The sequence below is a fragment of the Apis cerana genome, linkage group LG12 (assembly GCF_029169275.1).
Source record: "Apis cerana isolate GH-2021 linkage group LG12, AcerK_1.0, whole genome shotgun sequence".
Taxonomy (NCBI): domain Eukaryota; kingdom Metazoa; phylum Arthropoda; class Insecta; order Hymenoptera; family Apidae; genus Apis; species Apis cerana.
Genome location: NC_083863.1, coordinates 7,273,268 through 7,290,227, shown reverse-complemented (window position 1 = coordinate 7,290,227; position 16,960 = coordinate 7,273,268). Strand labels below are relative to the sequence as shown.

The following is a 16,960-nucleotide window of genomic DNA, read 5'->3' as shown; positions in this document are numbered from 1 at the left end:
AATGAGGATAATTTTTTTGATAGAAAATAATTGTACACAGAAATATTTCTCCTCCCCTTTTGGAAACATTAATTCGCCAAACGAAAGGGGAAAAAAGATTTGCACGAGCGGGCAAGGACTATTCTGCAGGATTTTGAATTTTAAACTGGTCTCGAACAGGTCGATATATGTTAATCCCTCGGATATTTATGTGAGACACTGGAGAGCCTTATTGATTACCTTACCATTACACGCATATAGAGCCAGCCTCTGGCTCGGTCCGTGAAAAATGAGAGAACAACGAAAAAATAAAGCGAGACTCGAGGAAAGAGAGAGAGATATATAGATTTTCTACGAGTTCACAGATTTTTCGAGGAGAAAGATTAATACACTCGACGACGTCTGACGTGGTTCTGACGTGATATTCTGACAAATCGTGTCTGTAACCGTTCGAATTATGCGAGTTCGACGGCTCGCGAATGGATAATAAATCGAATCGAAAGTAAATCTGTTTTACATAGAAGAAAATGGAAGTTTTGTGGATGATGGATCAAAAAAGTTCACAGAAGAATGGAAATCTTACTGAAGCTCTCTTCTTATCGAGGTTAAACGAAACGTTTAAAATCTATAATAGAAAAATTCCATGAAATTTCACTTTTGAAAGGTCTCTTTAGAAAAATTCGATGCGCAGTAAAAATTACATTTAATATTTACTCGATAATATCCTCGATTCCGATCAATCTCTTTCTATTTACGAACAACAGTGCAAGATTTTTAATCGTTTCATTTCTCACTGTTCCAAAGAATTGAAAAATGAATTTATCCAGTATTTATATCGTAAAATTTACGAAATGTTCGAGTATAAACGACACTGACAATTAGCAAACAGCATTTACAATCTTCCCCCAAAAAGTGAATCGAATCATTTTTCAGAGAGCTCGCGTAATTCTCCCAGGCAAAATAATTCATCCCTGTAAATATTTCAAAATCCAACGCAACGTGAATCATCATTCGTGCAACACGTCGTAAACTTTACAGAGCCACGCGTCCTGTTTGCATTCATTTTTTTTTTTTTCGGTTATTATTCGCCCCTCGATTCCGTATTCACGCGCGGCCAGAGATCGACGGGGGGTTGGCGGCAGAAGGAAGAAAGGGTGAACCAGGAGGGATGGAAGGTAACAAATTACCTTGACGGTTGATAAAGCTACGATAGAAAGCGAAGGAAAATGGCATGTAGAAGAGAAAGAGAGAGAATACAAAAGGGAGAATGAAGGGTAAATAACGTAAGACGTATAAGAAATAGAATTTTCATTTTTGGTATTCGAGATTATTCCGGCTTCAATTGCGTTGTGAATTGTGTACATTTGCAATACAATAAGTATACGAAACGGATTCAAAGGGATGGACGCCGAATTGTTAAAATATGCATGGAATAATTATCCAAAATGTAAGGAGAGCGTCTCGTGGTATAATTACTTCTGTCTCCAGACAGGTAAATAATAATTCGAGGATGACTTTCCGAGTTGAATATATCTCACCTTTAGAAAGATTTAATTTTCTGAGAATTCCGAGGAACACGATCAGTTTGCCTGTATTTAAAACAATTTGAGAAGCGAGAGATCTAAATCTAAGGATAAAATTCGAAAAGAAAATTTTAATTTTCCGTTGAATCAAAAATCCAAAATACCGTTAAAACTTCATCCACGAATTCGACTTGTTTTCCCTAATAAAAAATTTCTAGAAAAAAATAGAGTTCTTGACGACTCGTCTAGCACAAATAGAGTAGTAACAGAGCAACGGCGTTCCCACGTTGAAATTCAAATTTCGAGTAGCCATGGCGAGCCACGTATAATTTCCATCAGCAACACGCGGATCTGTTTTGAAAGGATTACAGGGTGTACGCGCAAAGGGTAGCCCGGTTCTTTGTTATCTCAGCGTCCAGGATCGTAAGGGTGAGATCTTCGATGAATCGATGTTAACGGGGCGCATGATGCAAATCTGCATAAATAATCATGGTCATCGATGTTTGCCTCATATCGGTTAACTCTGATACAAAATACCTCTTTTCCTTCCTTTCTTTTTTTAATTTCTTTCTCTTTCGCTCTTCCTTCCATTTCATTTTTTACTTCTCCCGTTTCGTAATGCAACTGGATTAGCATGCGCCACGAAAAAGAGAAGGGAGGGGGGCATGTGTGCAGTTTCGAGAGGGAGCACGAGGTAATTTCCTTTGCAAATTTTTTTCCTCTCCCGTGCCGCGTGTGTGTACACGTATGTCCGGAATTATGAATTACCGTGTCTGCCTCCTCGATACTTTCTCGTTTCCGGCCCCGTGTTTTATTCTATTATATACACCCAGAACTGGTAGTGGTACTTTTTCCAGAGCTCGTTGAATTTCTTATCCGCTGTATCATCGATGCTTCGATTCTTTTACCTTATATATCATTCGGATTTACGATTTATTTCCGTAGTTTTTAATTTTGCGAATAATTCCTTTTTTTTTTTAAATTGTACAATTTCTGAAGCTAATATCCGTTTCATCCTCAATATGTATAGAATAGATTGGGAGGAGGGGGAGGGAGAGAAAAGGAATTGAGTAAAAATAATTGTATGAAAAAAAGAATTATTTATTCACGAGGTAAATTATCCATGTATCGTGATAGAAAATTTATCGAAGTGGGAATAACGATTCGACCAACGATTCCACCTACTTAGCAACGTCGATCGAAAGAACGATATATCAATAGAGAGGCAGTCCTTGGGGCGACAGAAGTAAATTCAAAGGCGTCGAGGATGAAGGATGGCGGCGAGGTGCGTGGAAGAAAGGGTCTGGAAGAAAGAGAGAAAGAGAGAGAGAGAGTGATCGAGAAAGGGAGGAATCGAAAGGAGAAAACAGAGAAGGGACACGCTACCCTCCGGATTTCATGGCGCCTCGACGTCGCAGTCTAAAGGTACGATATCGTCAGGACGACGACGTCGAATCGTGTCTCGTTCCTATATCGATCATTAATACGATGAAAAACAATCGGAAGAAAAAAAGGGAGAAAAAGGGGTTAGAGAAACGTCTGGTATCTGGTTAAAAAAAAGATTGTATTTCTTCCTTTAACAATTTTTTTCTTATCAATCGTTCACTCGATTACGAGCATCGTGGCTTTAACGGATTGAAACGAAGATGGTGCGTTTATTTGTGAAATTTTGCGTGTTACGGTACAATTTAAATTTTATTATATACGGGATAAAATTTATAATATTTATCAGCTATGTCGTGTTCCTTCTTTCGTAATTTTTTCGTTTTCTTTTCTTATCGATTATTATTGCCCAGCTGCGGAGTATCGATTAGTCGTGGCTTAAGGGAGTTACTTAAGAGGTTGAAAGTGGGGATGGTACGTCTATTTATGAAATTTTGCGTTTATTGGAAAAGATACGGTGATCCTCATTATTAATTTGATATTTTATGTAATAATAAAAACATCGAGACACGTGGGATTAAAATGTATGTGATACATTTTTGCTCAAAATATAAATTCAACCGTACGATGGTACTTATTATTAAATAGATCTTTTCCATTTATTACAAATATCTCTTGATAAACACTTTTCCTTTACACCCAATGCTTTTACATGTTAATAAAATATTTCCACGTCATTTATAAATATATATCCTTCTTCCATCCGCTTAATCAAAGCGAGCATTTCTGCCGAATATAAAATAAAATAAAGTTTTTTTCATTTCTTAAGGATATGGGATCCTTTGATATCCCCGCTGTTTGCCGTGTTTCATCTCCGTATGATGCTCTTAAACACAGCAACGTCATAAACGTTAAGGTTTTTAATCGTTCGCAGGAAATACTTGGCGAGGAGGATGAGAATCCTCTTGGCCGTGGTTGATAATTTTAAAATGTACTCTTGCCGTGTTCACCCCGCAGGTATCGCCTCACCCTCCACGGTGACGAGGGTTCCCGAGGACAGTAAAAACGTCGTAAAAACCGCTTCCAAGGATTGCCACGGTAGAAGGGAGGAAAGAGAGAAAGGGAAATCGTGGAAATTCACGCGTATTTAAGTACAGGACGATCGTTATCGTTGCACAAACCTTACTTTTCGTTTGTCGCGCCTCGTCACTTTACACCGAGACGGTGTAAAAAATTCCGCGGCGAGCTTTTTCGTATGGAGATTGCTTTTTCCCTTGGAAAGGGAAAGTGAAAATGAAATTTTTCTTCGGCTCTGCGAGCACGCGATAAAGATTTTACGCTGCTTTCTTCAACAGTTTCGAACATTTTTTTAATATTTTCGACAATAGCGCGATGAAATCAATGAAAATATTCAAATTCACTCGCCACCGCCCTTCTCCATCCCGTAATCTTCAATTTCCAGTCCAGGAGATGAAATATATTGCCCCGCTTCCCGTTCTTGAAATTTGTTATTCTCGAAAAAGGAGGGAAAACACGGCGATTTCGGCAAGGGTTGAATAGCGGAAACGGTGGGTTTCCGCGGAAGGGTCATCGAAGGGTTGAGGCCGAGGAAGGGCGCGAAACCCTTTAATGGATTTCGAGTACACCGAGTTGGAATGCTATGCATTCTCTTCGATAATCGAGTGAAACTCATGCTCGCGCTGTTGCACAATACGCCGCGACAATTGTCGTCATCGGTCATTAATTGCTGTCTCCCGTTGTTTGAGCATCGAGAGCCATCCGTTGATGAACCACCCTTATTCGAAGGGTGACGGTTTCCTTTCGTCCCCATCCCAGTGCTTCTCAATCTTTCGTATTTAAAAACGATCCTTTCCCTTTCAAAAATAACAACTCGATCGCATCATCATGAAAAATGCAATCGAAAATTCTTCACAATTTCAACAAAATACTATTCTATCTACCATCATCGTTGCATTGTTCATCGGTGATTATCCATCAAATATCCGGTTTTATGTTGGTTAATCTCGCTCGCGTACGATTACACAACGCAATCTTACGCATCGAGTCACCGCGTGATTGCATCCCGATTAAATCGTGGCGTGTGCCAATCGAAAATTGTCACCACGGGGAAACGGTGCACGATGACCATTATCAGCGTGGGCTGATCAAAGGACCGACGGTTGTTTAAGATCGACGCGCGTTTCGATCGTACCTCGAACGGGCGACCTCGATTTAGATGATCGTCCCTCCCTCCCTTCCCTCCCTCGCGAAAATTCAGTAAATCATAGGAACCAATTAATTCGATGGTCAAAGGGGTCTGTGCCGAGAATTCGATCGATCCCTCTGCGGCCAATATCGCGAGCTGATTTACGAGTAGAGGAGCGTCGATTATACCTGACGCTACAGGGTACAATTTTGACCGCTTTGTTCCTTAAAATATGGGGTGTCGTTACTCTCGAAAGGGAGTTAGACTCTTCTCTCTTCCGGCTATTCCACTTTTATCGCGAGTTTGTTATTTCGAATTGCGATTTTCGATTATTCTACTTTTTTCGTTTAAAAAATTCATAAGAAATGAATCGGATAGATATTTCGATAATAACTTGTTTCGTAAGTTTCGAATTTCATCAAGAAGGATCCTTTAATGTCCATTCTAAAGTACTAAAACAATCGCACGCACAAATCGCAATGAAAGTGTAAAAAAGGTTACTTCTGTTCCGAGAGAATGAGAATCCACCACCCTTGGAATCGAAACTACCGAGTGCACGTGTATCGTGCGCCAATTTTTCCACGACAATGAGCATTCCATAACAACGCGTGTTCGAAGACGCCACACCCCTTGGTAGCCGGAGGCAAAAGGCCGAAAATTCCCGCGGGACGGTAAATCGTATCCCACTAACCCATTCTAATCACTCGAACACCACGGGGCCTAAGTAATGACTAATGACCGGCCACATTAGGGGATGGAAACGGCGCGCATTGTGGTTTACGGTGGCGCAGCTGATCGCTACATAACTTTGCACTTTGACCCCCTTTGTCTCCGTGTTGCATCGTGTTCGATCTTGTGTTCGTTTGCGAACGATGAGCGTAAACGGCCATTTCATGCTTGGACGAGTTTATAAATATCTCGCAGGTATATTTTGAACTAGTGGAAAATAATTTTTGAATGGATTTTGTCACGTGGAATGGATGAATTTTGTGAATGAGGATTGCCTGTGATAGAAGTCTGTTGAATTTTTATAAATTTAAAATTGATACAGTTGGGAAGAAGGAGGTTCGTTTTATCCATCTTAAATTTTTCGAAAAGCTGGAGCAAAGCAACGTAGATTTATAAATTGATTTTGAGCAATTTGTTGAACAATTTGGAGCAGGTTTAAAATCGTTTCATTTGGTTATCTTGTAGAATTACGAACATCGTTCCCCCATTAAGAATCGTATTTAACGCGTGTTCGAATGGTGGGCAACAACACAATATCGTTCGATCTAGTTAATGTGAAAGTCGATGTTACGTTCTGTACGCGTTATTGCTGTTTTTCCACTCTAAATTAACCAGATAACGGGGATACCAGCTATTACTATTGATTACGCGTTCGATACCAATATTACGATGTCATTCGATTATTTGTGTCGATACGTGCCGTAATAATTTAAACGGCATTACTTGCCCGAATAGGCCGATAATCGACTATTGAAAATTTTCGCTATCGAAAATTGACAAAACTATTGAAATAATACATTTATTATACACGAGCAACAATGATCTCGATCTACCATCGATCTTCTTTCGTATAAAAGAGATATTCTATAAAACGATATATAATTTATATTCGAGAATAAAAAAAATCATATCAAAGGTGCAACATCCGTTCCAAGACCGTCTTTTAATAAGTAATATGAAACAGGTGAATCCAAACGTCGCCACGAACATTCCTTTATACAAAAAGCTGGACGATCCGTTTGTCGAGAGATAGGCTCGGCTCGCAATTCGTAAATTGATAAGAGCGACATGTCAACAATATGGGAACGTCAGCGGATGTTATTTATGAACGAGAACGGAACCGAGACAGTGGATGAACCCAACTATCGCGGCAAGTGGTATCGGTGCACGATAACACGTATCACCCTTTTTACACGTCGGCGTTTTTTAATGGAGTCCGCGGGGATGGGACGGAAGTTCAAAAATGGAAATTCCGCGAGGTAGAAATTCGATCCGTGTCCTCTGAGGGGGAGGAGGGAGACAAAGGGGGGAAAAAATCCAGTCGAAGTGTTTTCTAGTATTTCAATTCGCGCGGATATTCTTCGACACACGGCGCGCTGAAAACAAGCCAGACGACGATAAATCGCCTCCACCCGGCCAGACAACGAACGTAAATTGTTCGCTGGTTCGTCGATACGAAAATCTGTGGGCCCTCGCCCCTCCCTCCCCCTCAGATCGGACAGAACTTCTCGATAAATTGTATAGTCCTCTCCGCTTTTTTCTCGCTCCCTTCGTTGAGGAAATTGCGCCTCTGCGCTCTTTCAGAGAATATAAGAATTAAGAATATCGAAAAGTGAATATTGTTCGAATGATAGGAATGCAAATTTTTTTAAAATTACTTTCTCGATCATCTTCGGCGACGACACACGAATCTCGAAGAACAAAATTGGAATCCACGATTAAAATGCATCGATCTCTGATCGATAAAGGTGTGGAATCGACCCGATTCCCATTTAGTACGACAAATCGCCGTTAATGACACGGGTTATAGCTGGAAATTTAAACTGAAACCCGGAGAGATCGGCCGTTGGACCGTGCGTACGACCCCACGCCATTTCGGCTATCTCGAGGCCGCACCCCCGCATCGTCGGCCCCACGCCTCTATATACGCCCGGAGCTTTTTATCGTGGAGGGTGCAGAACCTACCAGGGCCCCTTTAATTAATGGCGAGGCGAGGCACACGCGGTCACGAACCACGCGAGGGAGGAGGACTCGCATACGGACAGACATCGTTTCTCGCTGACGAATTATTTGGAGAAGCTTCTCTCGCCGTTTCCTGGGGGTTGACACACACACACACACAGGGATAAAAGGGGTGTCGTTACTGACCTACCGAGGGATGTACCCTCGTCCCGGAAATTTGGCGGTGTTTCCGGGAAACGCGACAGGTGTCTTAATCCTTTGTGTCAATGTTCCATTCGACTTCTCGATTCTGATCGACCATTTCTATAAATTGATTCGATTCGGTTTGAAAATGAGGAATTAAATAAGATAAATGAGATCAGATGAATTAGAAAAGGAGATATTTCTCGATGTGTTTTTCAGATAATGAAAAGAGAAAAGATAAAGGTTAGTACGTGGTTGGAAGAAGTCGTGTTTCTTCTTGCTCGTTGGAACAAGAATATATGGCGGATTAAACGAACGAAAAGAGATTTAGCTTTTTCGAGGGGGAGGAGGTAGGGATCTTTATGATTCCCCCGTAATATCGCGTCGCACGCATGGCAGGAAACGAGTAACCGCGCAGAAAACCTAAATGATTGTCATTACTGCCCTACCAATTATTCGAGAAGCATCATCCAACCCCTGTTCAGGGTTGGAAACAAAGAGCGGGAGCATCGACGTCGGTGTACCGAGCGACGACGATACACACCCCTATTTACGGAATACACGACTGCTCGCCAAAAAGTGTTTTCATACCAGCTGGTCGCAAAGTGATTCTTCGCTTCGTTTATCGTGGCCAGATATTTATCGAAAAGAAAAGAAAAGAGAAAGTTGGATATTTTTGCATCTATTCAATTATGTAACACAACTTGATTCATTCTTCCATTCGAAAGCATATATAAAGAGAAACACTTACGACTTAATAATCGTATATATCAATATACAAATCTTTAATAAACGCACATCGATTCTCACTTTCTCTTCGTTAGATTCAGACGTTCGAATAATTGGTTATAAACGTAGAAAAACATAGCATAAAAACGATGAAAACAACTCTACCGTGTAATTATCATCCGTACCGCAGCATAATTCAACTTCGAAACGCATGCAATATCAAACTGAAACGAAAGAACAACACGGGAAACAAATTACACAACCGGCCGTGATCCGAATACTAAATACCCGACTGGCCAGAGATGCGCTTGCAAATTGAATAGAGCACACAGGACACGGCGGCGTGTGTATCATTCGCATCCGCATCGACGATAAGCAGAACTACGAACTCTCTCCGACGGACAATCCGCGAAAGTTGCTCACCCAAGCAACAATGTAAACTCGCGAGAATGGGGCCCCCCTCCCCGCGAAAAGTTATTTTATTGCGCCCTGTTAATCGTCGTTCCGCCAGTAGTCGTCCACGGTCGTTTTCCTACTTCCACCGCCGGTAAATACGATACTACCGGTGTACACCGGAAACCTCTTGGCCGTTATCATCTCTGGGCCACCTCCTCCCCCCGTTCCTCGTTCATATTCAACTCGTGGACCGTGTTCTCGCCCCTTCCCCCCTGCTACGTAAAATCTCGTCGCGAGGATATATCAAATCTCGAATTTTCGCCCCGTCGACGGTTTCCTTCCGCGTTGTAACACTCACGTCTCCGTTCCGGACGCGTAATTCTTGCGTTAAGAAGAGTTACGTGAAAGATTCGGGGAAGGATGTTAAGAAGGCTCGAGGTGTTTGCCTCGGTTCTTGTCTCGGTCGTCGGCCATCTATTTTGGAAAAAGTGGTAGAGATAGAAGAGGAGGAGGAAGAAATCGTTTGGAGAACGACGTCTTCTCGAAGCGTTTCGACGAAGTTGTTGAAAGATCGGTGAACACGATCGATCGAATTTAGTAGTCGGTTACGTTTACCATTTCTGCTTGGTGCAAGTTTGATCGATCACGTAGCACGCGAGGGAACTTAATCCTTTAACGAGAACGTTTCCTCTTCTGTTTCAAGTATGTGTCGTACAACTATCCTCCGCTTCCTGTACAAGACCGTGAGTGGAATAATGAATTAGAATTAAACTTACCAAGCGTCGATAACTGGAATTTTTCTGAATATTACACGAATATTACTCTTCTTCTCTGAATCGCAACGCAACTATCCTTACTTACTTTCTTACTTCTTATCCCAAATCTTTTTAAATCGCCGTTGATCGTTCCACGTTCAACAAATCGCTTGGAACAGAATCGTTATCGACCGAACACGGTTAATCAATTGCCAACGAGGGGCCGATATATCTATCCGTTTACCACCAAATTCCATTTACCCAAAATCTTGGAGGATTAATCCTCCTCGGGTTCAAGCGTAGATCGTTGTTAAACGGACGATACACGGTTGATCGATTTTGAAGAGGAAACAAATAAAGGCAGGGTTGTGCCCCTCCCCTTGGAGCAAAAAGGGAAATTATTCAAAGGGGTCCGCCGCCGCTCTTTGTTCCTGCGGGCGGCCGTAATACGCGGGGCTACTTACCGCGGGGGCGGAGGGGAAGCGCATATGGGTATCGGAAACGTGCGTAGATCACGCGGGATTATTCGGACGCCCCTCTCGCAGGCCTAAGCTCCGCTGGATGCATGCTAATTGCCGTGAAGACGTACATAGGCCGCCGGCATTATGACGCGCATACGTCATTGTTCCCGCGGCTTTCTCCTCCCGTGCATTGTTATGCGTGGAAACGAGCCGCGTGTGACTTGACGCGTTACGGGTCGCTTCCTTGGCGCTTTCTTTTTTTCGCATCTCGCGTGTCGTCAACCTTTCTTGTCCTCGTTGGGCAGTTTGGTTTCCAGTTTTCGAGAGGAGAATGTTAATGTGGATAGTTCGGAAGGAAGGAATTAAGATGATTCGAACGAACGAAAGGAAGAATTTAGAGAGTAGGTGGAGGAGTATAAAGGATTGACTTCTTTTTTTTACGACTTGAATTGAAGCTACTTTCATACATCATTCCATATAACTTTGACGTATCTCGACATCAAAAAAGCTGAGGTACGTGTGAAACGAGATTGATTGGGAATCTCGCGGTGAGTATTCCTTCTTTTATGCCTCGGTCGGATGTGCTAGTAAAAGAAAGAACAAGGGAGGGAAAATCCACCCCTTCGAGCGGCTTTTCGAGGGTGGCTCGGTGCAGTCAATCAAAAAGAAAGGAAAGGCGCGACATTGTGGAGGAATGAACGTGCCGCGGATCGAAGATCGCGGATTAAGAAATTCGAAGCTAGATTTTCACCCTTCGTTTGCGAGATCTGAAAATTTCACGCGTAGCTTCTTTTTTTTCATACATCGATATATATACTCTTCGATTGAACTTTGTTCGAAATCTTTCTTTTTATTCTTCAACTCTTTCGTAACATCCATCGAACGTATAATACAATCATCGTATTTCATCTTTAAAAAAAAAGAAGAAGAAGAAATTGGAAACAAACTCTCTTCCCCTCGTCTTAAAACTCTTAAATACACAATCCTCCCTTTATATCCCCAATTCCTCCGGACTATCCTCTTCGGCCAAGCGTTCCAAACTTGTCCACCGTGACTCGAAATCTCCCTTTTTATCCCCTTTTTATCCCCCGACTCTCCCATAACTTACAAGGATCGCGGCAGAGCAAACAGACCTGGATCCCGACTCGACGCCGGATAAAATTCCTCCCGATGTCTTATCTCGTCTAATTGTTTCGCTCGAGGAGATCCCTCAAAACGGGAAATGCCAGGCAAATTCCGTTTTTCCGCCCGAATCTGGCGTGCCGTGAACAGTCGACAGATAAGAGGCAAAGGCTTCTCTCTGTATCGATACGGAGAACGAGAGAGAGAGAGAGAGGGAGTGTGGAGAAGCGTGAGGGTGAAGAGGGAGAGGCACGAGAAGGCGCCCTTTCATCCCTGGACGGGGATCGCGCGACGGGCACAGCTTTCCAATAAACGTGGAGATCTCGGCTTTGTGACTGCTGGAAGACAGATAAGGTATGTCGAGGAAGGGTCCTTAGCGAGGACTTTCGTCGAGAGTCGGCGCATATTAAATTGTTTGCCTCGCAATGTCGCCCTCTCCTCAGCTCGCCATCGCGATATTGGCAACCTGTTAATACACTTTGCGGAATTCTAAGGCGAGGAGGAGAAGAGGGTGTGTATCGATCGTGGCCAAGGTTTCGTTTTCCAAACTGACGTGTATTTGTATTGTAACGCCCAAGTATAGTGAAGGGGATGTTTCGATCGAACGTCGATGCATAAAAATTGCGATAATCTCTAACGATCGAGGAATGTGTGATGTCGAGCATTCTTTTGAATCCTCCTCGAAGTCTAATATTACCTTAATATTACCTTAAAGGGATGGTGATTCTCTCTACTTTAAGTAAAATTTGATAATTCGATGATGAAGATAGATATGGATGGAAGTCGAAGGATTATCGGCGAGAAAAGAATTATTTAAAATTAGAGATTTAATAATAACACGTAGTAAAGACACTTTTGACGCGTAAGAAGAGATCTGCGTTAATTGGGATGAACATTGACAGTGATCCACGGATCATCCCCCCGTATGAAACATCGGTAATTACGTAAACGGGAAGGCGGAGACTCACGTCCACGCGGAATCTCTCGGATCAAGGCCTCCTAATCTCGTTTTCCACCCTTCTAATAAATTCATAACATCGATCGATCCGCAATATATCCCTTCCAATATATCCATCCCTTAATCCGGTTTTATGACATTTTAAAACTGATTAGGAATCGCTTTAACGTCGTCTCTCTGACCTGGAAACCTCCATTGTCTCTCCAATATCCAACAAAATCGCTCCAACACGTATCCGATCACTTTTGAACGATCGATCTTGGTGATTTATTATCGCGTGATGGATCAGAATTTTATTTCGCGGATGGTATTATTCCGCGGTGAGTTCGTAGAATATTTCGTCGTCGGGGGGTTGGTTTCAAAGTTTGATATTTATAACAGGAATTTTTCGCCGTCCAACGCGTTTAATACAAGCCGGTGGGGTCAGAGATATTGAGGTTTGACGACGTTTACAAATCGCTGACGGTGAACGACGTGGTGGTCGCTGTTTCAACCGAGGGAATCCCTGTTTCGCGGGATTACTACCGGGTTAACAGAGCACGCCACCATTTCGAGAATTAAATTAGATTCAGCCCGATGGTATTTGTTGCGTTCAGATGCTCGACGTTGAAGAATATACATAAGCGTGATAGTTGATGAAAGGTTAGAATTGTGAAATTTATTCGTTGAGATTTTCTCTTAAACACGAATAAAGAAAATAATTAAATACTTGGCTCGAAAAAATATAATACTCGTATAGGGACGAATCTTTAGTTCAAAAAACAATTAAAAATTCAACACCAATTCCACAAAGAATAAAACGTATACGGAAGATCAAATTTAAAAAAATAAAGAAGCGACTGTATAAAATTCCAAAGCGGAAACTTCTACGTCCGTCAGAGAACGCAAGAACTGCGGAAGATTTATAAAGCCTTACCCCCCTCCCTATCGAAAAAATTGCAAACAAAAGAGAGGAGAAAAGGAGAAAATGGAAAGGGAAGAGGAACACGAGTAACGGCGTTTTTTCGAGCGCGTAAGAACTCTCGTGTCAGCTTGGTTTCCACGCTCGGCGCCGTGCGTATGCACGCGCGGCCCACGCAAGCGCGCAGTCGAAAATCCTCCTCGAGGGTTGGTGGAGTGAGTCAGACGCAACGAAGGGAAGGCCGTTAATCGGCGATAGGCAGTCAGTCGGTCGGCAACCAGCGTGCCACACGGTCGTGTGTGCTCGTGTTTTCCTTCCTCCGTTTTCTCGTCGTCGCGTGGCTCGTACAAACATTTCCACGAAAATATTTACGTTTACTTCGATTCTTTTTTCTCTCTGTTCCGATTTCACGGAAATTTTCATCACACATGCGTACTTTTGATCCTTTTTACACGTAAAATCTTGTGAAAGAAATATTCGACGAGTTCAAAATTTCAATCAAACTTTCGAACTTTAGAAATTTTATTCCCGTGAATTTTTAAAAGATGTCGAAGGAAATATTATTATTCTAAACTGTGATCCTTTCGAACCAGCAGAAATTTTATCGCGTGAACTTTCGATGAAAATATTCCAAGTTTCTCAAGACTTTTGTATGGATCTTTGACAATCCCGGGAAGAGAATATTCCGAGTTCAGGTTGTTCGTCATGCTTGGAAATAATAGAAATTTATGCCGTGACAGTCCATGAAAGAAAACATTTCGTGTTTCGTCGCGATTCTTTGAAATAACAAAAATTTCACTTCATGGAACCTTTGACGGTGAACGTCTGTATCGAGGGATGAAATTCTCGAACACCTTTCGCTTCGGTGTTCTCTAAGTTTCTCGACGTCAACTCGGACTATTCGCAGCTCGAAGTAAGACGGTATTAGTGAATCGAAGGAGGATCGATTCGAGTTTGGAGCGACGGAAAGGGGTGGCTTTCGTGGTCGACCGCGGCGACGAGGGAGTATCGATGTCCGTGTTCGAATGACGAGCACCGTCCACCGGGACATGACAGTGGACGAAGCATGTAACGGAAGTTGACAGGCGAACAGCCTGCGGAGACATGACCGAGAACAAGTTCAGCTGATGATACACAAGCAATTCTAACTTGGAAAGATCGTTGCCTTAGTCCCTCAAGGACGCGTAATAAGCCTCCGAGTTTTCAACAATCCTCTCTACCTCTCGAGATCGTGATATATTTTTTGTATGTATTTTTTAAGCGCAAACAAACCCACCGAAAGATCCTCCAACCACCCGAACCAGCTCTCGTCTTCCATTGAGTCGATCCGCCGTCACCACCACCCTCCTCCCGCCCCAACAACCGAAAACGTATCCGTTAAAACTGACGCGTGGAAAAGATCTCTCCTTCGAGAAACGATCTGCTGCCGAGCTGGAGAGAAAAATTACGTGAGCGATAGTCGGTCGGGGAGCGACACGAGGTTGGTCGATCGGCCGGTTGCGTTGCAGCTGCAACGATTTCGAGACAGCTGCGAGGCGGCACCCCTAAGGGTGGCGGCGGGGATCGTGGATCGGTTGGGCGAGGATCGTCCGCGAAGGTGACAGGAGAAAGGGCTGCGGAAGTGGCGGAGGAGGCGAAGGAGGAGGCTGGGAGGGTGGAAACGGAGGAGGTGGAGGGTGGTGGATGTTGCGAGAAGGAGAGTGAAAGTGGTGTCATCCGTGGCGGCTTAAGGGCTGTTAAAAACGACGGTCGGGAAGGTAATAACGAGGACACCGGTGTTATTACGACTTGTGTGAGTGGTGGTGGTGGTGGTGGTGGAGGTGGTGGTAGTGGTAGTGGCGGTGGTGGTGGGGTCTCGTGCAGGGGTGGCACGTTACGACTTCTAAGGGGACTGGTGGAGGGCCCGATAGGCAGGGTGGCCGCACGAGTGCACCGTTGGGGAACAGCAGGAGGGGTCAATCCCTCTGCACCCTCTGGACGGGAATGTCCCGGCGGAGAGGGCACCCCCCGTCGGAACGTCCTCGACGCCACGAAGAATCGCCGGCTGATGGGCGCCAACCTCACTAAGCAGAGCAGGGTGAGTTGTGCTCGAGAGGGGATGCCGCGTGGTGGTCGCTGGCCTTCTTTCGATCATCTGCCTTCTGGAGATCCGATTTTGTTGTCTTGTATTCTTCCTTTTTCATTTTTCTTTCGTTTGGGATAAAATAAGGAGAAGAATTATATTTGATCTATTAAAATTTAATCGTAATTATCGTGCCATTCCTTCGTAACGATCCAAGTTTCTCCAACTAATAATTTATATTTCATTCTTTACTCGAAGAAGATTACACCTGTACCATTTTATATTACGTAGAGATTTAAATCCTACAAATTTTCCTCTCTGCTCGAATAAAATTCACTCCCGAAAAAAAAAGATACGCGTTTCCGCCAGATTATCTTACGACTTCCTCCACGATGACGTGAATTGCGTTTCGAGGGATGGGAATCGAGGGGTTTAAAAAAAGTTGCGGAAGTAAGAAAATTGGATGGGGATGGTTTTGCAACGGTTATGTCCTGAACTCGGCTATAGAACTTTCCACCCGATTGTCGTTTATAGCGCGAGACAAATATCCAAACAAGTTCACCAGAAACTCTTGCCGGCGTACAGAACGAATGGTCCAGCTAGTTTTCGTGCTGCGAATGGAACGTTTCATTTCCCCGAGAAACTTTGAATGATAATTCGTTCGCCTCGTGAAAAGGATAATAATAGAATGAGTTATACCTTCGCTTTTTGGTTTGTCTTGGAACGTCGTTGTTTACTCGAATGCGAAACTTTTGTGGAATAAATTTTAACTTAACGGAGCTTGATTAATTTCTCTACATTGTAATTTGCGTGCACGAAAGATAGCATTAGGGGATTGAAAAATTCTATTCCTCTTTTTCGCGGGAGTATCGTATTTTTATCATTCCTGAATATACCCTGTAATTATAAATGTGGAGTTAAAAATATTATTCAAAGAAAATATTTCAATTTTACGTATTTCTATCTTTCTCTCTTGGAAGGGATTACAAGAAATTTTTATATATTTATTCTCTAAAGAATAAACTCTTCTCTGTCCCGCGTACGGAATAACTTTGAATTAGCTCTCTTATTAAGCTCTCTTATCTCTTATTCGCGAGATTAAAAGGTTGTTCAAGTTAAACTTGCAACGAGAAAAAGTAAATTATTTCTCCGCGAAAGAAAAACTCTTTCTCGTCGAATTTCTTTAATCTCCTCTCTTCTCCATAGACCCGTCAAGCGAAAACTATCAACATTCGATCCGCGAGTGTGCAAAGAATCGAGGGATGTTGTTCCAACTGTCGAACCTCTCGTCTCACGAATCTCTTTGGAAACGATAATACTCGATCTTGCGCAAAAAAAATCTATCTCGCCAGTTTTTAAAGAAAACTATTATTCTACAATTTCATCGTTGTCGAATCGTGATGATGAAAATACGTGGGTGGAGAGAAGTGGAGAGAGAGGAAGAAGAAAAAGGTAACGAGGAAATTCATGGGCCATTTAAGCTCTGCCGCAGGTATCACGCGCAGATATCTGCGCCCATGAGAGACACCCATTCACCAACCGTTTTCCGTGCCGATGAATGAAGCATTCATACTGCTCGTGCACGTTCGTTCGTAAAAGTCGGAGTTTACT

General features: G+C 42.9%; 1 protein-coding gene across 28 annotated transcripts in view; it reads left to right on the top strand.

Moving 5' to 3' along the window:
• The window catches only part of LOC108004228 (uncharacterized), a 262,800-nt gene that overhangs the window by 207,711 nt on the left and 38,129 nt on the right, over window positions 1-16,960 (top strand). Inside the window, exon 1 of one of the 28 annotated variants that reach the window (XM_062082840.1) lies at window positions 13,533-15,364. The exons of the other annotated variants lie outside the window; for them this stretch is intronic. Within the exon in view, the coding sequence (XP_061938824.1) occupies window positions 15,335-15,364 (30 nt within the window). The 5' untranslated portion in view covers window positions 13,533-15,334. Of the gene's footprint in view, window positions 1-13,532; window positions 15,365-16,960 lie in introns of those variants that run through there. 28 annotated transcript variants of the gene reach the window in all.